General features: G+C 44.9%; 1 protein-coding gene across 5 annotated transcripts in view; it reads left to right on the plus strand.

Moving 5' to 3' along the window:
- Window positions 1–23,391, plus strand: part of SORT1 (sortilin 1) — a 61,485-nt gene that overhangs the window by 14,816 nt on the left and 23,278 nt on the right. For all 5 annotated transcript variants that reach the window (XM_026484632.4, XM_026484633.4, XM_057310400.1 and 2 more), the window contains exons 2-7: window positions 5,097–5,156; window positions 6,599–6,672; window positions 15,745–15,847; window positions 16,377–16,541; window positions 20,174–20,247; window positions 22,998–23,047. In XM_026484632.4, the coding sequence (XP_026340417.1) occupies window positions 5,097–5,156; window positions 6,599–6,672; window positions 15,745–15,847; window positions 16,377–16,541; window positions 20,174–20,247; window positions 22,998–23,047 (526 nt within the window). The remainder of the gene's footprint in view (window positions 1–5,096; window positions 5,157–6,598; window positions 6,673–15,744; window positions 15,848–16,376; window positions 16,542–20,173; window positions 20,248–22,997; window positions 23,048–23,391) is intronic.

A 23,391-nucleotide genomic window follows, 5' to 3' on the forward strand; every position in this document is an offset into this window, starting at 1 on the left:
ACTTGTCTATCCTGATCTTAAAATTCTTGCTCATTTGAACAAGCACGTATAGCGTCTGCTGTATACTCAGCGCTTGACTGGTGGGTGACATTAATACGTTCTTCGTGTTATCCTTGGACATTTTTCAGAAGGCTTGCGTGTACCTTCATGTTTGTTTTACCTGCACAACAGCCTCCTTCCGCCACCTTGCTATTGCCTGTGGCTATTCCCACCCCCGGAAGCCCTGCTTAAATCTCAGTACGCAGACCATTGCTTCTTCGTGCTCAGATGTGTGCGTTTCTCTTCCGTAGAGTCTACCCCCGGCCGGTGTCTCCGAACACTCTGATGCATGCAGGGCGTCCTTACCAGTTTGGGCCATGGAGGCGATGGCAGTTATAGTGGGAAGGCAAGGAGGGAGGTCAGCATTATGTGTGTGAGCGCCCAGAACACGTCCTGCTGTTACCAGTGTTCCGGCTGGCGGGCAGGGTGTAGGAAGAACCCCTGTTCAGCCGTTACGTAGTAAAGTGTGGGTAACCACGCTAGAAGGAAGAGTACCCGCAGGGCAGTCATGTTGGCAGCAGGGGGGGTTGTGAATAGACTCGTGTGGAGGTATTCGTGGAGCACTTAGTACGTGCAAGCCCTTGTGCTGGACTTCAGGGGTGATGCCAGGTCTCGCCCCGGCGTCGCCCCTCTCTCGTGGCTCTCAGAAAGGAACACTCGCCATCTAATACTGAGGGGCAACGAACGAGTTCAGAAGAACAGAACCTTTCTTTTCTAAAGCCTGCATTTAAACACTGTTTTCACTGGGCATAGAATTTTTTTTTAAAAGATTTTATTTATTTATTTGACAGAGAGAGACAGCCAGCGAGAGAGGGAACACAAGCAGGGGGAGTGGGAGAGGAAGAAGCAGGCTCCCAGCGGAGGAGCCTGATGTGGGGCTCGATCCCAGGACTCCGGGATCACGCCCTGAGCCGAAGGCAGACGCCTAACCGCTGTGCCACCCAGGCACCCCTCACTGGGCATAGAATTTTATCTCTACAGTTTTCCCCTAGTCCTTTCAAGATCCCGATCCGCTGGCTTGTGCTGTGACTGAGGAGAAGTCCGCTATGATTCTTTGTTCTTCTGTATGCAATGTCATTTTTTCTTCTGGGTGCTTTTAAGATTTTTATCACTGATTTTAAACATTTTGAATAGGGTGTGCTTTGGTGTAGTTTTCATTGTGCTCCTTAAGCTTGGGATTTGTGAGCTTCTTGGCTCTCTGGGTTTATACTTTTCATTAAATCTGGGAAACTCTGGGCTCTTATTTCTTTCATTTTTTTTTCTGGCCCCCTTCCCCCTCCTCTTCCAGAGACTCCTATTACATATATATGAGGTTACTTGCAGCTCTGTAGCTCAGTGATGCTCTGTTCATTTTTCCTCTCTTTTTTTGCTGTGTCTCACTTGGGTAGTTTCCATGGCTATGGCTTCGAGTCTATTAATGTCTTCTTCTGTAGTGCCTCCTCGCCTGTTAATGCTGTCCAGGGTAATCTTCATCCCAGACACTGTACTTCCCATCGCTGGAAGTCCAGTTTGAGTCTGTTTCATATGTTCTGTGCCTTTATTTAGCATGCTCAATCTACTCTCTAATTTCCTGAACCTGTGGAGTATAATTGCAGCTATCTTCACGTCCTTGTCTATTCGTTCTATTATCTGTGTTATTTCTGGGTCAGTTTGATTGATTTTTCTCCTCATTATGGTTCCTGTTTTCTTGCTGCTTTGCATGCCTGGTTTTTTTTGATTGAACGTTGGACATTGTGAATTTTATCTTCTCAAGTGCTAGATATTTTTATATTCCTATAAATATCTTAAACTTTGGTCTGGGGCATAGTTAGGTTCCTTGGCAGTGGATTGGTCCTTTTAGTTCTTGGGTTTTTGGTGTTTTGTTTTGTTTTAAAGCTTTTTAAGGCAAGACCAGAATAGCATTTAGACGAGGGTTAATTTTTCTTTCCATATGACCTTTTCTTTCCACCTGAGGTTTGGTCTGTTGTTAGATCTGGTTTCATTTTTTTCTTTTACTTTCACAAGTATAAGAATGTTAAAGACTGGAATATAAAACGTGAGTTGCATTTGCCATAGATAGATGGGTTTTTTCAGTGCGTTTGTATGTTTTCAAAAGTAAAATGTACTTGGCTATTGGGAAGGGAAGGGAAGAGAGGGAGGGCTGAGGGTAGCAGAATACCACAATCAGAGTTAATAAATCTGGCCTGCATTTCCAGAGGAACTCTTTGGATGACAAATGAGGCCAGCTATCCTTTGAGTTGTTCAGGTGAAGCTGGATATCGCTAGTGATGTCTAACGACCCTCCTCCTTCTGTGACTGGGCAACAGGAAACGGTGAGGGAGGCCAGTGTGCACGGACTGGGTCAGGCGTGTAGAGCTTTGTCTGAAAAGCGAGTTGCAGATCCCGATTGGCTCGAGACTAAGTATACCGTGGCCCGATCAAGATAGCCGGGACTCCGGTGATGGAATTTTTCTTTCATCCTAGTCAGCTGTGATGACCAGAGCCTTCCTTGGAAAGATGGCCTGCGTTTAGACGACTGTGAGCCCGTGTGCTCTGTCTGGCGCGTGTGGCAGCTCTGGCTATTCCTGCCCCTCAGGGAGCTCCTTGATGTCATTTCAGACACTGTATCCTCACTCGAGAGAACGGGCCGTCTTGCTCTGCGTGGAGTATCTTACAAGACACGTTGCTGTGTCGGTTTTTAAGCTGCTGGTTCCAGATGTCTCTAGCAGCCCTACTTTTCCTCAGATGCCTAGCCGGCTTCCGTGTATGAATGGCCTTTCTGTCCCGCAGAGGCTGTGGGACGCGCCGCCTGAGCGTTTGAGAGTTAACCAGCATTTAGCGAGCAAGCCCGCGTGAGGCACTGATTGTACCATTTCCAGCGATTGTTCAAGAGCTTCTGCTGATCCCAAAGGTCCTCACAGTCCAGGGGGCAGACAGCATAGGTGAATTCAGAAACCCGTTCAGGAGGACCACGAAAGAGAATGAGAGGATAAACAAAACAATTAGTGTTTTGAGTCCTATTTCTTTAGACTTCTCTGTTTGGAGTAGTGGCTCGAGTGACCAAGCGGCTGGCATCCCACCATTTATAGACATGTTCTATTTTGAGACTGAGTTTGTGGTTTGGGAAGGATGTATAATCATTTTCAACAAATGCTTATTGAGGGTGTAAAGTAGCATGTCAGGCACAAGGAATACCAAGAAGCGTAAGGTTATAGCCTCTGCTTCTAAGGAGCTGCTCATACTTGGAGAGGCAGGCCACGCTTCAGATTAAAAAACTGAAGAAGATAGAATAAGTCTTTATAAGTGAAAAGCATACTCGTCAACATTTAGCAGAAGCGCGTACTAAACTATTCACTGCTCGGGGGTGGGGGGGGTGGGGCTTGAGGGGGTGGGGCACGTGGTGGGGGAGGAGGAAAGCTCTTCGCTTTCTGTTATATATTTGACCTGTGAGCAACACGGGTTTGAACTGCATGGGTCCACTTACACGTAGTTGTTTTGTTGTGTTTTTTTTATATAAATACAGCGCGTTACTGTAAATGTATTTTTTCTTCTTTATGATTTTCTTTATAACATTTTATTTCTCTAGTTTACTTTATTGCAAGAATACAGTATATGGTACATATCACATACAAAATATGTGTTAATCTACTGATGATGATATCGATAAGGTTTCCAGTCAACAGTAGCCTGTTAGTAGTTAAGTTTTGAGGGAGTCGAAAGTTAAACGCACATGTTTTACTGTGCTGGGGGTCAGTACTCTTTCCCCCCCACGTTGCTCAAGGACCAACTGTATACATTTGTGTATGGTTGGAAATTTTTACCAAGTGCCAGTATTGCCTTTTTGGAATTCTTTATCAGTTAAAAAAAATGACAGGGGAATGAAGTAACTGGGTGATAGGCATTAAGGAGGGCACGTGATGTGGTGACACTGGGTGTTGTACACAACTAATGAATCACTGAACGCTACACCAAAAACTAACGACGTACTATGTGTTGGCTAATTGAATTTAAATAAAAAAGTAAAATAAAATAAAAATGATAGAGACAAGAAGACCATACCCATAATGTTAGCCTTGAATATCTCCATGTGATAGGATTATAAATAATTTTTTTCTTTATCATACCTCCCCATTCTTGCCTACATTTTCTATGATGGATATGTATTATTTTATAAATAGAGAACACATTTGAAAACCAACCCTAAATGATGATGATTATAGCTACATTCCAACATGCTTACCATATCTTGGATATAATATACCAGCTTTCCCTTTTCTTTTTCTTCACTCTTACCACAACTGTTAGGACTGTTCTTCTATCATAATTCATGATCATCACCACTATGTATTTATTTATTTTTAAAGATTTATTTTATTCGTTATTTTAGAGAGAGAGTAGGGGGAGGAGCAGAGGGAGAGGGGGGGAGAGAATCACAAGCAGACTCCGCACTGAGCAAAGAGCCTGACACGGGGCTCAGTCTCACAACTCTGAGTTCGTGACCTGAGCCAAAGTCAAGAGTCAAACACTTAATGGACTGAGCCACCCAGGTGCCCCCATCATCACTATTTAAAGGTGAAACAGGGCATTGGCTCTTGCTTCTGCCCCTTGCCATTTTGAGTGAGTTAGCCTAGGAGCAAAAGGAATCCAGCTATTAACTACTCGGCTATACTGTGAAGGCTGCCTAGAAGAATTCAAATTATGCCGATTGGGTTACAATTATATCTGTCAATGTGGGCTGTGATCTCTTGTTTTAAAGCATCCTAAGAATACTTTCTATATCTGTATATTTAGTTCTGTTGGAGAAAGCAATTAGATTATTCCATCCCCCCATCTGTGCAGTAAGAAAACTCATCTGCTTGGCTTACTTCATATAAAGGAGAATTAAAATGTCCAGGTTATTTGTAATTTGGGTTAAGTAGTTCAATCCCGGCTCTCCCAGATTTTTCTGGGAATTCATACCCCCCTTATAATTATGAACTTAATTACTTTGAAAGTAATAGTGTTCTGAATTATTTAAGGAAGACAGAGTTCGAAAGACAGATGTCATTTCTAAATGAATTTTTTTTTTTCCCTTATAGCATGTGTTTGATGATCTCAGTGTCTCAGTATCCTTGTCCTGGGTTGGCGATGGCACTGGGGTAAGTAGTATTTTGAGTCTGTTAACTCAGTGTAGCAAGAAGAAGATGGGGATTTTAGGGGTTTAAACACTGAATGTTGTTATTTTCTGAAATGGTCTCCAACCTCCGTTGCAGAAAACGCATGTTCGCTGTACAGACTTTCGGGAAGTTCTGATTGGTTTGGTTTTGCTTTAGAACTGGGAACATCTAGTGACCGCCTTCTTCCATAATAGGAAGATAGACACCTTTTTAGTGTTTGGTGGCTGCTTGGCATCAAGATGAGCAAGAAGAAGAAAGAGGAAGGAGAGTGCCACGTGCTCCGACGGGAGCCTCACAATACTTGGGAAAACCCCTGTGTAGCCGCAGAAGACTGCACTTTGCACATCTCGGCATTTCTCCTCCAAACTGTATTGTTCCTGTGTCCTTTCCCACAGTTAGCATTGAAGGACTGTGGCGCCCATGGGCTTGCAGTTCTTCAGCCCCATCTGTTGTCTCTTCCCCTACCACGGAGGAGCCCCTGCCGGGACTGGCGGCGTGGAAGCAGAGTCCGGCAGCATCTTCTCCCTGCTGGTGTAGACGGTCTCCCAGTAGGAGGGAGCGCTGAGGGTGGCCTCAGGTCTTGAGTCAGGGCTTGGCATTGCCGGCTCTGTGTCCCTCTGTCTGAACAAGGGGCCAGGGCCACAGCTCATACCCTCTGGTATTCTGGTAACATATATATCATAGCACGGAGGCCCATGATGGTGGTATCAGGAATCGAAAGAAACAGAATTTTGGTGTTGAAAAGCAAGTTATAAATTTCTTATTTTAATTAATTTTTAAACTTCTGGTAGAATGTCTTTAACCATGTCTCAGTTTCTTCTAAAATTTGAGTAGCGCACCAATTTCCATGATTTATCCATTTCTCTAAGATAGTTGGTATCTCTAAGGTTTCTTGTTATATGGCTGTTTGAGACTCCACAGCCTCTTGTACTGACCTACTATCAGAGTCTTTTCCTCATGCACATTTGTGTCTAGAAAAATACTTACTGAAAAATTAATTTCATGGAGAACTAACAGCGAGGAGAGGAAGAAAAGGACAAATGTATATGACGTAGTGACCTCTGTTAGAACATATATTCTAGCCTCTGTAAGCAGAAAGCAGAAAGAGGGATGATCTTTGCCTGAGACTATCTTACAATAATAGGAACACAAAAGAGTTAAACCCTTCCTTTATTATAATGTATAGTTGATTAGCTCTGCCTTACTACTTCAAGTGTATGTGATGGGATCATTTCAACAAAATGAGTTGAGATCTTGAGTCATTGTGAACCCTGGAAACGTGGTCCTTCTTGGTTTTCTGATATTACAGTATGGGCTACCGTAGGGCTCTTGGCCATCTTTTAGATGTTGATTTAATCCCATCACATGCAAGCATGTAATTGGACTATCTTTCTTATTGACTGCATGCTTTTGTCTCTTCCCAGATCATTCTAGTCTTGACTACCTTCCATGTACCACTGGTAATTATGACTTTCGGACAGTCCAAGCTATATCGAAGGTGAGATGTGTAACATGTGGCTGGGGCATTGGCTGAGTAACACATTGTGAATGTAAGTTCTCTACTTTTATAGACATGATGGAGTCTAAAAGCTGATTTAAAGGATCTTGTAGCCATCTTAAATTTTCACCAGACTGTCACACTCAGCACACTGAGCGTCTGCTTAGCAACCTGAAGAAGTACGGAAAGGGATCTAGTTCCAAGGAGATTAGGCTGACCTCACTGAGTGGCAAAACAATAAAGGAAGATGAAGGAAGAGTCCGTAGGGATCTGTATCTCTTCATTTAAATGGGTGTATATTTGGGGCGCCTGGGTGGCTCAGCCGTTAAGCGTCTTCCTTCGGCTCAGGTCATGATCCCAGAGTCCTGGGATTGAGCCCCACATCGGTCTCCCTGCTCAGCGGGAAGCCTGCTTCTCCCTCTCACACTCCCCTTGCTTTTGTTCCCTCTCTCGCTGTCTCTCTCTGTCAAATAAATAAAATCGTTAAAAAAAATAAAATAAAATAAAAAATAAATGGGTATATATTTGTGGGAAGGTAGCATAGAGTTTAACCATCTTTCTATTTATTATGAGTTTTTTTATATCCCTGAAATAACACAAAATGGTTTTTATATCCCTGAAATAACAGTCCTCACTGTACCTTTCAAGCGAATGTGATTTATCTGACAACAAAGTGGACACATATATTGAGCCCTAAATAGCTTGTTTCCAGATCAGGAGGAAGTTCTCAGGTCAGACCTAACCCAAGGGCATCATGGTGTTCACACTGGTAATGATGGTGGCAGTGTATGTTCAGGAACGATAATCTATCCTGTGACATCTACAAAGCTTCAGAGTTGTCTTCTCAAAGGTACAGCGTGGTTAAATAGTAGGTTCTTTCCCTTAATTATAAGATTCAAGACCAGCTAAGTCTCAGAAATTGCTGATTATCTTCTCAGTCATTTGTGTCTATCCCATTTTCCCCCCAAGAAAGAAAGATGACATCCCAGCAGATGACATAAAACTGCCCCCCCCGGGGCCAAGGGACCTCCCAAGAGCCATTGTACTCTCTCAGGGTTCCTTCTTTGACTGTTGGTCTTGGTCCAGGAGGGCGTGAACCCATGCTGATTCTCTGAGTGGGTCAGCCCAACCTCCCTTCCCTAGTAGGCGTGATCACTGGCGGCTGCTCCTGAGCCTGGAGCCAGGGCTCACTGCTGAAGCACAGTGATGTGGGCTTCAAAATTGGCCAAGAAGGAATTGCCATCTTGAAATTGCTGTACGCTCCATGAAAGCAAAGTTCTTGACTAGCCCGGGGTTCTCCACCAACCAGCCCAACAGCTGACTCACAGCAGGCAAGCAGTACATACTAATTGAATGAATGAATACCTTGGCTTCTCTATAATTTTTAGGCTGATAGTATTTTTTATTTGTTTGATAAAGATTGACAATGCCTCGTAGAATCCCAGTGCTAGAAAGGGCTATAATTTGTAGGTGATTTTGTTTATTCAGAACAGTAGTTGAAGGATTTCAGACAGATGAAAGTATCCTGTTCGGGGAGGGAAAATTTTTTTTTTTTTTTTAATTTGTAACTTCAGTAACTCTTCGTTTAAAAAACCTTGCTGTCAGAAAATCTTTATGATACAGTTTTTCTTACCAGTTTACCTTTCATGATAAAAGCAAAACAACCATATTATAAAATTTTAAAAGGAAAAAATTCACCCTAGAACGTAAATTATTTACACTTAATTTATTTACACTTTATTATCTTGATTTTTCCCTGTCACATTAATCATATGGCTACATAGTCTTGGGAAGCAGCGTGGTCCAGGGTTAAGTTGCCAGATTGTGTTGGCAAACAGGCCTGGGATTGGATCTCAGCACTGTCATTTGCAAGCAGAATGAACTCGAACAAGTCATTTAGCCTCCCTCAGTTTTTTGTCACCTGTAAGGGAAAGGCGGTAATAATGGTCACCGTAGAACCGTTGCAGGCTGTACTTTGCAGAGGTTGGAGTGGAGCAGGAGCGTAGTGGGGCTAGCGGCCGGCGTGCCGACAGCCGGGGACGGCACGTAGCCAGCTCATGCTGGCGCTGCTGTCACCAGTTGTAAAGATGAATTTGAAAGCCTTTGGCGCCAGTTGGCAAAGAGTGACTGCCCGCCCCCAGATGCTTCCGTGGCTTCTACGAACGCCCACATACCCTTGCCCCTGCCGACGTGCAAGTATTACTAACAGCTGGCGTGACAGCCTATCTCCATTCCGCCTGGTGAGTGCTCAGGCCCTGTGATTTTTCATATCCCTGCATCATTTTGTTAGATTGACAGAACTTACTTAATCGCTATCCTCGTGGACACTTAGGTTGTAGCTGATGTTTTCAGTATTACTCATGCCGCTGTGGTAAATATCACACGTTTGCGTCATAGAAGACGCTGATCTCCAGTTCGTTCTTTAGTAGCAGGTGAAAACCTCTCTGATGGATCCCTACCTGCTGTGAAGGCTGTTCACTAAACTCTTCCCTCTCTCTCCAGGTTGAGTTATCTTCTATACCTCTTGCCTTGGCCACTTTCTTGCTGGCCTTCTGAATTCACTTTTTCCTGTCTACACTGCTCTTGAAAGCGTGTGGCTAGACCGGTCCGTGAGTCATACCCAGGGGGGAGTGAAATGTGTTTTCAGGACTCTGTTTCCCACTTTTCTACTTTTCAATTTTGCGCTTGCTTTAAGTCAACCAAAAAACAAAACAAAAGCGGGACCAGTAAGTGTTACTGTTAAAATACGGACGAGCCTCTGACTCAGCCCTTCCCGTCCTGTATCTGTCTGGTATTGTGAGAGCCCCTAGCGCGCTTGACCAGAGGGCAGCCGCTTGTTTCTCGTGTGGCCTCGGGGACTGAGCTGCTCCTGCTTCCTGTCGCACAGCAGCTTCTTGTCTGGTGGTGTTTTGTTTTTGCCAAGGTCATTTTGAATATTAATTCTTTCCTCCCTGCTGTGCAGTGAGCGCTCTTCCAGAGTTTAGGTGGAGACTGTAAAGAGGCCTCCTTGCTTCTCCCACGGGGCTGGCCTGGCGCTCTGAAGGGACCTGTGTGGTCCGGCCGCTGGCGGAGGGGCTCTTGTGGCTTCGGAGGGGAGGGGGCAGCTTGATGAAGAGGAGTCCTGAACGCGCTCAGGTTGCCCAACAGAAAAATAAAATAAAAGCCTGTCGGATCCCCTCCGAAGACGCTTCTGTTTTTCACAGCGCTCCTGATTATATTATTTACCAGATTATCTTTCTGTACTGTATCTTATGTGGTCAAAGGTTCATTTGGTAATCAAATAAAAGGCACTTGATCGCGTGCCAGCTGCTCCGAGTCTTACGGCCCAGAGGCTCAGAGGAATAGAAGGAAGTTGTGTCTGTTACCTACGCCGAGTTAGAGGGAAATACACTTTGATCTTCAGGGTATAAAAAAGAATTGTGGGAAGATTAGGGAAATAATAAGTAACGTCCCTAGGCATTGATAATTAGGTAAAATTGAATAATATATTAATGTCTTCAATTTAAAGGAGTTATATTTGAGTAGCTTAAATTTTGATCCTCCAATAAGGAATAATTTATGTAATAGATTGTAAAGTACATTCGCCTCTTTCAAATGTGAAGTTAAAAAGAAATAAACCATACCTATGGTTAAGATGATAATTTGGTTTTTGGTAACTGAAATACGTTTTGCATGCTTTTGTTCGATGGCCTCTTGAGTCTAACTTTTCACGGTAAGATCAACTTACTGAAACACGTGTACACATTATTCTACACCAAAATTCTGTGCCCCGTTACCCCAGACCTGCTGCTATTTGGGGGCGCCTGGGTGGCTCAGTCGGTTCAGTGTCCTACTCTTGATTTGGCCCAGGTCGTGATCTCAGGGTCGTGAGATCGAGCCCTTCATCATTGGGCTCCGCGCTCATCGGGGAGTCTGCTTGAGATTCTCTTTCTCCCTCTCCCTCTGCCCCTCCCGCCCATAAATAAATAAATAAAAACCCTGCTATTTTTTTGTGATTTTTATTTCCTATCGAGAGTCGTTCAACTTTTGGAAATTAGTAAGGGCATCTTGACATGACTAAATTTCACATTAAATTTTATTCCATAGTCAATGTAAATGTTTAAGGATGTTACTTGAGGTAAAAAAAAAAAAAGTTAATGCAAACGTATCAACAGATATTAAAGCAAAGCGTAGTAAACTGGCTTCTCCAAGATATCCTGTACGACAGCCTTTTTAATGATACGCTTGGTTCAGTTTTCACTGCAGTAGATTATTAATAATGACTATATATTTTAGTCACAAGGTTAGCATGAATTCATTACAAAATATATTTCACTGCTTTTTTTTCTTAAAGAAAAAGTTTATTAAAATGTATGATGATGGCATTTTTACTACAGCTTCACTTTTACAAACTTAGGGCATATAAAAATCATGAAACTAGGTGGTTTTCATCATTTAGGAGATATTCCCATTAAAATACATATTAGAATTGCCTTGTCAACCAAAGCAAAATAGGGACACCGGCTGCATACTCATGTTCCTTCTGATTAAAAGTTCCAGGATTTTATTCACAATATATTACCCCCTTTATTTGCCCACTTGTATTTTCAAAGTTTCTACAGAAAACATGTATCCTTTTTTCAGTAAGAAAAAAATGATAAAATATTAAAATAAAAAGACATAAGGTAGCATTAGACGGTGGGGAGTAAAAAAAAAGAGAGAGAGAGACTGAAGTATTGGGAGTTCAGCTTAATGTGAATCCAAATTCTGCCCGTTCTACTGGCTGGTCTGTGGTTTCGGGTCTGCTTTTAATGTTCCACATCTTAACAAGCTACCTTCTCTCCCTGTTGGTCTCTTAACTGGAGGTCTCAATGCAGTTGGTTGGCATTTTTCTGTGGGGTCGCCATGTACACTGAATTGTCGAGTATGGAGCCATTGCTCCCCGGGGAAAGAAAAAAAGATTCCAGCTCCTGCAAACCTCTGCTCACAACATTCGTTTTTGTTCATTGATCAGTACATGATCTCGTTTTGTTTTTTTTTTAAGCTCTTATTTATTTGACAGAGAGACAGCCAGCGAGAGAGGGAACACAAGCAGGGGGAGTGAGAGAGAAAGAAGCAGGCTCCCAGTGGAGGAGCCTGATGTGGGGCTCGATCCCATAACGCCGGGATCACGCCCTGAGCCGAAGGCAGACGCCTAACGGCTGCACCACCCAGGCGCCCCCGTACATGATCTGGTTTCATGTGCGTTTCTGTTGGAAGACACCTTACTGAATGTATACTGTTGATTCATTAACGTTGAGCTCGTACCTCATGCCCAGAAGACGCTTGTCTAACTCACGTGGTTTCTCCGTAAGGCACATCAGAGCCTTCTTGTGCTCAGGAACACCAGCCCTTTACCATCATGCTCTTCTGTGCAGCAGAATCACCAGCAAAACCACAGAAGTGCAAAATGTGTGGCACTAAGTAGACTGCGAAGAAGACACTTACTCACAGGCTAAGAGCTGGCCCAGGAAGGCACAGTGTCCCCTTACCAGCCCTCAGCGGGGAGTGTGCGTGCAGGGTTACTCAAATGTTCCTCACTCTGTGCGTGCCTGCGAATGACGGCAAAAGAGCCTCGAGTAAGGGTCACAAATACATCTGAATGAGTAGTCAGATTTGCAAAATGGGATCTAGGAACAATAAGGATCTGCCGTATAAGCTTTCCTGATTAGTGAAAACTACAAAACAGCAGTTTGGATCCTTTTAAAGTTTGTCGCCATCCTTGTTGCTTTTATGTTGCAATTTATAGCAACTTCATCATGACAAAAATGAACTAAAGAGAGAAACGGTGAGGCCTGAGAGCCAACCAAACAAGGGTATCTATGCTTGTCTGTTTGTTTTAAGAGAGAGAGTGTAGGTGCACGTGCCTGAGGGGGGGAGGGCAGAGGGAGAGAGAGAATCTTAAGCATGCTCCGCACGGAGCCTGACTCGGGGCTCGATCTCACGACCCCGAGATCATGACCTGAGCTGAAATCAAGAGTCAGATGCTTCCCTGAGTGAGCCACGCAGGCGCCCCGTATGCTTGTTTGATTGTTGAGAAAAATAAAATGTAAGAGTGTCTGAGATACCGTAGAACTCTCATGCTGTTACTTTTCATTAAATGTCTGTGGTTCGGATGCCTGGTGTCACAAGTTCCAATATATTATGAATGAAAAGTCCTCAAAAACAAGGCTCTAATTTTTGAGTATTGACGTTTGCGTTGAGTGTCGGTATGTGAGTCTCCCGGAAAAACCCGCTTTGAGTGCTTCATCCTGCTAGGAATTTTGGTGCTCTGTCTTACTAGCAGTCCCATGTGATGATTACTTTTTTTTTTTCATTTATTTTAATAATGTCTAGATCTTTCTTGTTCTTTGGGGGTATTGGGTTCTAGTCTGAAAATATTTGTATTTTAACACTTTCTTCAGCTGCAAGTATGTGCATAATCTTGTGTGTGTTTACAACACAGAGACACGCATAAGTGATCATTTATTTTTGGCAACCAGAAATTGGTTATTTTTTTATTCAAAAGATTTGTTTCTAAAGCAGATGGTTTCACAGGATTTACTTAACTTATCATTTGACTGCTGTTCATGACACTATTAATTATCTTATGGATTTTGAAAAGTAGATTTATTTGTCAAGATGTCGCATTGATTTCCTCTTCCTGATGTATGTTGTGTGCTGATAGAAAATAAAGCTACTTTTTTATTTTTTTAAGATTTTATTTATTTGAGAGAGAGAGAGAGAACGCAAGCAGGGGCAGGAGCAGAGGGAGAGGGAGAAGAAGGGGGAAGGAATCTCAAGCAGGTGCCCTGAGCATGGAGCCTGATGCAGGGTTCAGTCCCACGACCCTGAGATCATGACCTGAGCTGAAACCAAGAGTTGGACTCTTAACCAGCTGAGCCACCCAGGTGCCCCAAATAGAGCTACTTTAAAATGAAGTGTTAAAATATATTCCTTGGCCTTTGATGGCCTAAGCAGAACCCTACACAAATCCTAGCTGGTCGATACTACTCCTCTGTGCTCCAGTTTTTTTTTTTTAAGTGGCCAAAGTAGTGTCGCAGAGGATTTTTTTTGTTTTGTTTTGTTCATGTTGCTTTTTTTTCTGAAGGGCAGGGATGTGTTTGTTGTGCCAAGTTCTTAAAAAGCAAGCAGGCTTGCCAACAGGTTTGTGGAAGTTCCCTGGGGATGTCATGCAGAAGGGGAGATTTGTGAGCTGGTGGTGAGCAAGCCACTACAAACCCCTCCAGATGGTTGTCAGAGCGATTGAGGACGTGGACGTGTCGTAGCGCTAGGGAGTGTTTACGCATATCCCTGTGACCCGCCGTCCCAGGCTAAGAACCCTTCTTTGCTCCAAAGCCAAGGAAAGGGTAGTCAAGAATCAGTTGGGTGGTGCCTAATCCCGACTTTGTTGAGGAAGAGTCTTTCAGACAACTTGAAGTCCTGCGTAGATCGCTTTAGCGTGGTGTCAGGGACCTGCGCAAACCCTCGAGACACCGCCTTCCTGTCTGCCTCCAGCTTCCTCTTAGCCCATCTTTGCTGCCAGGCCACACGCCCTGGCAGGATCGTGGAAGTCTCCAGGTCGTAAGAGAAAAGCTCCTCACGAATAATTAAAAGTTACCTCTAGTACAGGACTGAGAGTTACAAGAGAATTGCACTGAAGTTTCAGTTTTGCCCTTGATTAACTGGTCGACTTTTGACCAGTTGCCTCCTTGAACCTCACCATCTGTGAGATGAGGGAGTTGGACAAGAGGTTCTCCTCTGTCCCTTGCATCTCATGTGTTCCGTGTTCTGCGGTTCTGTGATTCTTTATTTGTTGAGGCTGCTACCAAAACTGTACCATTTGTTAAGTCGTATATTATATCAGTGCAGACCACGGAACGTTGCGTTTATCCCTGGGCAACTAACGTGCAACACCCAGTGGTTAGATTTCACGGCTGCGAAGGTGTTGGCTTCTACAGCGCACTTTAGCGGACGGCGCACAGCATGAAGCCTGTCGGAGGCAGATAGCTTCTGACTTCTTTGCTTTTGGTTTTCCAACTCTAAACATGGAATTGAGTACGTCTCAAAAATATTGTTGGAATGAACTTTCGGGAAAAGCTCTGACAACCTGAGATGAGATGAAGTTTGTTTTCCCGAACGGTGTTCTGCGTGCGGCGTGCGGTAGCTACCGGTGCCTGGTACGGCCCCTCCGGGAGTGGGGGGCCCTCAGGACTCCTGCTCCCCGTTTGCAGCTTTATCAGTAGTACCGCACGTGACTAGATTCGTTGGAGGCCTTTGGGTACATTTAGCGGACATCCCAACCCAAACTAGCCTGAATAATAAGGGGATGAACGGCTCCTAACTAAATACAGAAGAAGGATGGGCCTCAGTGTTCGTTCAATCCAGTGTCATAGACTGTGCTTCTCTAGAATTCCAGAATTCCCTCAGCAGTTCTCTCCACTTCTTTGGATTGTTTTTCAAGTTGTGTTCTCATCGTGCCAGAATGCTTGTAGCAGTTTTTTTGCTTTGTATTCGCATAGGACAGTGGTGGGGTTTCTGAACCTCTGTATTACACGTGGGGTCAGATCGTGTTTGCTTGTTGTGAAACCGTGCTGTGCCCTTTACCCCCTCGATGCCAGCAGCACCTCCCCCTGGGCTGTGATCATCGTGAATGTCTCCAGACATGGCCACGGGTGTGCAGTGGCGGGGGAGGGGGGTGGCTCGCAGAAAGACACTGATTGAGAACCACTGGGCTGAAGGAAGACAGATCATTTTGTAAGGCGGGTGTCTGAAGTATAAAGAAGTGTGTTTTCCTCAAAGACTCCCAATTTCCCCCTTTTGTCTTATTGGCTCAACCTGGGTCACTCCCCATTTCTGACCCCATCACTGGTAAGGGGGTGGAATTTCCTTCAGACTGCTCAGGCCCTCCACTGGAGCTAGAGATGGAATCCACTCCCCTGGGGTAACTGTGCAGGGGAGGGTGGTGAGGGCCTCAGCGAAGCCGGTGGGGTGGGGTCGCGGGAAGCCAGGCAGCTGCCCGGCAGTGTCCTTGACCACCGCATTCTAAATGTGTCTTGCTTTTCTTCCTCTCAGCGAGGACTATGGGAAGAACTTTAAGGATATTACAAATCTCATCAACAACACCTTCATTCGGACTGAGTTTGGCATGGCTATCGGTCCTGAGAATTCTGGAAAGGTGCGACTCCTTCGTACGCAGATGAAGCTGTGCTTGGTACCACGCGCGGGCTGTCAGATGATGATGTTGCAATGGCCCGGTTGTATACAGCAGTATATTTAGTTTGCTGTTAGTGCATTTTAAAATTAAACATAATTTAGTGCTGTTCATAAAGGAATGGAATTCAACACACAGGTTCTTCTTTTTTTTTTTCTTGGTCCCTATCCAAGATCCAGCCGAGCTCTTTGTAATTACGTAGTGGTTGTTTGGCGTCACAATGTATAATCCGCAAAACAACATTTTAGTCTTTGGGCCACTAGCTAATCTCAGATTAAGCGGCTAAATTCCTAGTTCTGTTGCACTGTTTCAGGGGAGGGAAATATGTGTTATAGGACTAATACTTGAGGAGTGCAGTACACCAACTAATCCGTTTTTATAACTCCTCTTAGTGTTGGGATTTTCTTAACGACTATCTGGTGAAAACGGTGTGAGAACGTCTGTGCTTTTACAGTATTACACTCTGACTCTGAACGTTTTTCTCCCTAATCAGGTGATTTTAACAGCAGAGGTGTCTGGAGGAAGTCACGGAGGAAGAATCTTCAGATCATCAGATTTTGCCAAGAACTTTGTTCAGACCAATCTCCCTTTCCATCCTCTGACTCAGATGATGTATAGCCCTCAGAATTCTGATTATCTTTTAGCCCTCAGCACCGAAGTAAGTAGAGCTGAGGAACTGGTCTTGCTTTTTCGCGTTTTTATAGACTCAAAATACACTGTTTTAAAAGAACCCTGTAGGAAATGCCTTTATATTGGACTGCTTTCTAGTGACTTCTTAAGGCACGAATTATGAATTTTTTGCATTTTTTTCCAGTTGATTTTCGTGTGCTATCTAGCTCAGACAAGGGTAGTATCTAGCCGGCGTTACATGTTTTTTTAAGCGAGTAGATGTGGTGTGCTATCAGAGTAATGAACCCGAAAATAGTTTAATGTAATCATTCTTGTGCTTCAAGGGGCAGGCATAAATTGTCAAACTCCTGATGGTACTGTTCCTTTGCTATGGCCAAACCATGTCTTCATAATTTTTTTTGTTAGTTCCCAGTATATAAAGCATATTGATTTCTGTCTTTGTTTTATTTTTTTTTTTAAGATTTTATTTATTTATTCGACAGAGAGAGAGACAGCCAGCGAGAGAGGGAAGACAAGCAGGGGGAGTGGGAGAGGAAGAAGCAGGCTCATAGTGGAGGAGCCTGATGTGGGGCTCAATCCCATAACGCCGGGATCACGCCCTGAGCCGAAGGCAGACGCTTAACAACTGCACCACCCAGGCACCCTGATTTCTGTCTTTGATACTCCTGTATTAAATATCCTGAATTTTAAATCTCTGCGTCCCCTACCACGATTGCTATACTGTCCCCAGAAACCAGTGTCCCCCCCCCCTTCCCTTCCACCTCTCTTCGGAAAGCTCTCTGGGGGAGCACGTTTCACTTTTCCTTTCCCAGAGGACCAGTCTCCTTTACCATGGATTTTAAGGGCCCAAAGTGGCTGAGTTGCTAGACTATGATAATCAGAATTATACTTTACATTTGCATGGGCTCTTTCTCATCTTATTTCTTAGAGTGTGGTCTCCTGGCCAGCAACATCAGAGAGAAACCCCAGGGAGACTCGTTTAATATGCAGTTCATAGGCCCCGATCCAGACATAGTCCATCAGTGACTTTTGGTTTTGAGATGGCTAGTATTTTTAACAACTGAGTTGCTAGCTGAGTCTGCACACTAATATTTGAGAGCCTTTGCTGTGGTGACCATTGTGGGGACAGAAACCGGATCATCAGTGTGGACAAGTCAGACTGAGCAGAGGGGTAGCACGGGGAGGGTGAAGGCACTCAAAGAGCTGTCAGGGGTCTGGGCCTTCTGTGCAGATCTTTGAGCAGAGGGAAGGCTGGAAGACTCAAGGAGGTCAAAGTTAAGTTTAGCCAAAGAGGCCAGAGGAAGGAAACTGGCCTGCTGGGTAGGCCTCAGATCTTAAAGCAACAATTCCAGGAAGTTGGCCTCCAGCAGCTTGAACTATAGGCCCTTCAAGGGAGCAAAGAGACCCCCAGAGGAATGGACAGAATCACCAACCCCCCTTTTGACTACCCAATCGCTGTTACCAAGTGTCTTAAGATTATTGAAACATGCTATCCTCAGAAAGAGGTAGCCCCAGTCTGCTTTTATACCTCAAATTTCTTCCAGTTGAGGGTAAGTTGGAAATAAAAATTATCAGGGTTAGGGCACCTGGGTGGCACAGTCAGTTAAGCATCCACCCCTTGGTTTTGGCTCAGTTGTGAGATTGAGCCCCACATCAGGCTCCGTGCTGAATGTGGAGTCTGCTTATGAGTCTTTCTCTCCTCCTCCCCCCTGCACTTGCTTTCTCTCTCAAATAAATAAATAAAATATTTTAAAAAATCAGGGTTGAGAAGATGGACCAATGTGTACTGAAGTGCAAATAGGTGGCACCAGACCCTTTCCTATTTCCAAGTAGAGTTGGGTAAATTAGAAATGCTGGGAGGTGAACGTCACCCGAGGAGGAAGGAGTTACAGAAGGAGGAATGGTGGGTGAGAGTGGGGGAGCACTGTAGGTAAATTCTGCCTCGATCAGCCCCTTTTAATTTCACCTGTACCAGGACATCTCTGTCCCACCTGCCTGGGTCTGGGCCCAACAGGCTTGTGTTGCCAGTGGAACCGACATCGTCAGTCTTTATCTTACTGAGCTTCTGCTACGTTTGAAAATATTGGCCAGTCTCTCCTTTTGGGAACTCTGCTTGCTTGGCTTTTTTCTTACCTTCTAACCATTCCTTCCTGGTCTCTTTTGTAAACTCCTGTCAATCTGCCCTAAGTCCCTACTGCTCATTTCACTCTGAGCAATCTCTTCCACTCCGACCATTGTAACTGCCCCTGTAATGTGTACGATTCTCAAATCCGTATTTCTGGCTTCTTCCTAGGGCTTCAGATTTCTGTCTTGCTGCTCCCCTATTACACACACACACCCTCTGCCCTACAGGAAAAAGCTTCCAGTTCTACTGAATCTCGTTTCTAGATTCTTCCTGAGTCTGTTCCTCACAGCCATGGTTTAGAGCCTCACTAACTTTTTTTTTTTTTTAAGATTTTATTTATTTATTTATTTATTTGAGAGAGAACGCATGAGCAGGGGGAGCAGCAGGCAGAGGGAGAAGCAGACGTCCTGCTGAGTAAGGAGCCCAACACAAGGCTCAATCCCAGGACCCCGGGATCATGACCTGAGCTGAAGTCAGACACTTAACTGAATGAGGCACCCAGCGGCCCCAGGGCTTCACTAACTCTTAATGAACCGATGTATCACTACTTTCTCACTACCTTTCCTGCTTCTGCTCTGAAACCCATCTTTCCCATTGCCATCCAAGTACTCCACCTTTAAAAAGGTAAAACTGAGGGGCGCCTGGGTGGCTCAGTCAGCTAGGTGCCTGACTCTTGATGTTTGGCTCGGGTTCTGTGATCTCGGGGTCGTGAGATCGAGCCCCGTGTCAGGCTCCACGCTAGGCATGGAGTCTACCTAAGATTCTCTCTCTCCCTCTGCCCTTCCCCTCCTTCCCCCACCCCATCCCTTACTCATGTGCACATGTGCTCTCTCTCTTTCTCTCTTTCAAAAAAAAATAAAGTAAAACCGTGGGCCCTCTGTGAGCTGGCCCTGACCTCTGTCCCTAGCATTAGCCCCTTCTTTCCTCACCTTGGAATTTGTGCTCCATCAGTGCGTGAAGGCTTTTAGCTCCTTGCCCACGCTGTGACGTTTTATCACCTCTCGCCTTGGCTAGTACTCGTGTGTATTTGCGCAATAACGTCCCATCTCCCCATTTGCCGCCTTTCGGTTTCACTGCTCATGATTTAATACTAGTTCAGCTGTCTTCACAAACCATCACTGATGCATTGTCCCTCCCTCCCTTATTCTCACCCTGGAGACCGTGTTTCCATAACTTACCACGTTGTATCAGATTCTTACCCACGCCCCTTGTTAAACCGTGAGCTCCTCGAGAACGGGGAGTGTATCTTTTTTGTCTTTGTGTCCCCAGTGCAACATCTGGGACAGTGCCTGGCACACAGTAGGCACTTCATAAGCATTTGTCATTCCGAACTTCCAAAACCCTGCAGGGGCCCCACCACCCGTGTGTGTGTGTGTGTGTGTGTGTGTGTGTGTGTGTGTGGCATAGGCAGCTTGGATGCAACTTCAGTGTGTGTGTTTCCTGCCCTGACTGGTTAGATATGAATTATTAAAGGTCATACAAGCAGCTGCACAGGACAAAGCTGGAATTCTGATAAGTCATTTATAATCTTTCAGAATGGCCTGTGGGTGTCCAAGGATTTTGGGGGAAAATGGGAAGAAATCCACAAAGCAGTATGTTTGGCCAAATGGTGAGTAACAGAAGACTCCATCTGTGCAGAGCCCTGAACCTTTCCTGACGGTGCTGCCAGAAGTCACATGAACAAACATTGAGCACTGACTATGTGCCAAGTCGTCCTCAGGGTGCCATCAGGATATAAGGGGAGGGGAGGACACAGATCTTGACCTGGAGGAACTTCGAATTCTGCTGGGCAAGAATACTTCATCTCACTAAGTGTTAGGGTAGAAAGTATGAAACAGGGCCCAGGACCGAGTAGCTGCTGCCCGCAAAGGTTGATTCTCCATAAATGGTGACATCAGTCAGACTAGCATAAAATACAGCTTTGATCTGGGGACTTACGTACGTACTTCTCTGTGCCCAGATTCATATTCCCTCACCTAGAGATCCATTTCAGTTGTGCGGAATGTAGCAAGGAATCGGGAAGAAAGCTCAGAGAGCTTCCAGACCGTCAGAGTCACACTGTCCGTGCACTGAAAATCCTTCACTTGTCTCGGTGGGCCCCCCCCCCGCCCCCCCCCCCCGGGGCCTCCCTAAGAGGATGCAGCGGCGCAGCTCTTCCTTGGGCGTCAGGTCACCTTTGTTCCAAGCTGGCTACTCAGTGGCTGAGCCTCTCTGGGCTTTCGTGTTTCCCCTTCATGAAAGGAGATTTTTGGGGGGAGTTTGGGGGATGGGGGAGCAAGAATTGAATTAAAAACCTTTATACCACCAAAATTCTGATTAGGCTCACACCCTCGTTTAGAGCCTCTTTTTTCTTTCTCTTTGACTAATTTCAGCAAATTTGTGAATCTAGTTTCCCTGTTGATAGCAGATGGGGGCCCGAGGTGGGGTACATGCTTGCTAACAGCCAGCACACGCCAGCATGAGAAGCCGCTGCTGAGAGCTCGCGGAGGCAGGAGAACTGTAGAAGCCAGCCGAAACAGAGGGACGCTAACAGGATGCGATCCTTTCGTGCTGGATCCAGAGAGCACGCGCAGCTCAGTGACTTCTGATGGGAACACGGTGTTACAGCACCATATGCTCGATGTTCGTGAACATGGCCCATAGTCCGAGCAAGAATTTAATATTTAATGTCCTCTACTTAGGGAGTCAGGGAGATGTGTAATAGAGGCATTGCCAGATATATCTACTGAAATTAAAATATTAAAAAAATATTGCTGGAAGTGGCCTTTTCCCAGAAACTGCTCGTAACGTGAGGTCTGTGCTGCGCCCCTGTGGTACACGGGCTTCGTCTGTATTCGGTCTGTGTGTTTTTGCAAATTGTGTTTGTGAAAGATGGTCTTATCAGGAAGGAAGTAGTTTTTAAAGGAACTAAGTTAATAAGTTGCTTCACTGTCAATGGACCTAAAGTATATAGGGCGTGTTCAAGTAAGACTGTAGTAAATTTTGGTCATTAAAACTCACCTTGATATATGCATATCAGATCACCACAGTGTGCCCTCTCAATGGTATTGGTCAGTTATGCCTTAATAAAGCCAAAAGAAACAAACAGAAAACTCATCTTTAAAACCGAACATTTAGGGATGCCTGGTTGGCTCAGTCGGTAGAGTGTGCAACTCTTGATCTCAGGGTCGTGGGTTCGAGCCCCACACTGGGTGTACAGATTACTTAAATTTTAAAAAAAAATCTTTTAAGAAAACCCTAAAAGTTCATTTTTAAATGGTATTTTATTTTGTAGGCTCTATAATATCTTTTATTTTTGTAACCCGTTTCTTTGATTAGTGTCTAAATATAAGATAACTGGCCTGCTGATAACTGTTTACTCACCTTTTAGATCTTTGATTTGTAGGAATTGACAGCCTGAAGTGCTGAAAGGACGTGCTCAGACCCTGCACCTTGTGCTGGTGCTAATCCATAAGTACTATCAGGGTCTGAACCCACTTTCCTGCAAACTCCCTTTCCGAGGTCGAATTTAAATAATTCAACCTCTGACCTAGCTGTCTATCCGAGATGAAAGAGCTGAATTATTTAGCACATGCAAAGCATTGAACTAGGTTCTGAGGGGAAACAATAAAGCATAAAACCTCATACCTGGCCCGAAGAGCCCGACAATATAGCAGGAGAGCGAAGGCGTACACTGTTGGATTAAAGTCATTAAACAGGAGACAAAGGAGTGCCGAGCGGCTGGTACAGAACGGCACAGCGCTCTAGAACGAGCTTTCTCAACCTTGGCGCTCATGACGTTTTGGACTAGACGGTTCTTTGCTGTGGGGGAGTCGTCCTCTGCATCTCTGGCCTCTACCCACTAGATACTAGCAACAACTCCCCGTCCCCCAGTTGTGACAACTAGAAATGTCCCCTGTAAGACCCCCCCCCCCCCCGGTGGAGAATCACCGCTCTAGAAGTTTGCGGTAAAGAAGCTTCCCAGTTGGAGTGCCAGGGAAAGTTTCATGGAAGGGCTAGATTTTAAGCTGGAGCCTAAAGATTGTGAGGTTAGATCTGGTTATAGGAGAGGAAAAAAAGCATTTTAAGCCAGAAACAGGAAGAGCAAGTGCAAGAGGCAGATTTGGAGAGTAAACAGACCAGTCTGAGCAGCTGGAAGAGTTCACGTGGAGAGGTGGTGGACTGGGGGAAACGCTGGCGCGGGGCTGGGGGGTGCCTTGGCCGGTGCGGCTGGGGGAGTCTGGCGCCTGGCATCCCAGAGGGCCGTTTCGGCCGGCGCCTGTGGACGGAGCTTATCATTACTAGCCTTGCTTGGAGCTTTGCGACTGCGGTTGAGAGCAGTCTTGAACCAGTCTTTTCTCTGTCTTTGCCTCTCTGTAGGGGATCAGAAAACACCATCTTCTTTACCACCTATGCGAACGGCTCCTGCAGTAAGTATATTTTAGTTCCGAATAAGAGTGTCCTGTTGTCCATTCACAGTAGAATGTTCTGGGTTGTAAAAGGTAGAAACATCAAAGATCCTTCTTTCTCCTGTAATTTTAATAGCTAAGATCACTGCCAAGCATTTTAAAAATTTTGAAAGTACTGAGCCTAGACCAAATAAAAACGTAAGCTAAATTTAGCAATATATTTAAATAAAGTAAATATTAGGCTACAAACAATAACAAGTTGAAACGCGTTGTGATTTCTGCCAAAGAGCATGGAGGTTGTGTTTGTGTCGGTGGATGTTGTTGGCACCGTTTCTAAGCAGAAAGCATGGTCCTTCGTTTATTCA

Source organism: Ursus arctos, unplaced genomic scaffold, assembly GCF_023065955.2.
Source record: "Ursus arctos isolate Adak ecotype North America unplaced genomic scaffold, UrsArc2.0 scaffold_12, whole genome shotgun sequence".
NCBI classification, from domain to species: domain Eukaryota; kingdom Metazoa; phylum Chordata; class Mammalia; order Carnivora; family Ursidae; genus Ursus; species Ursus arctos.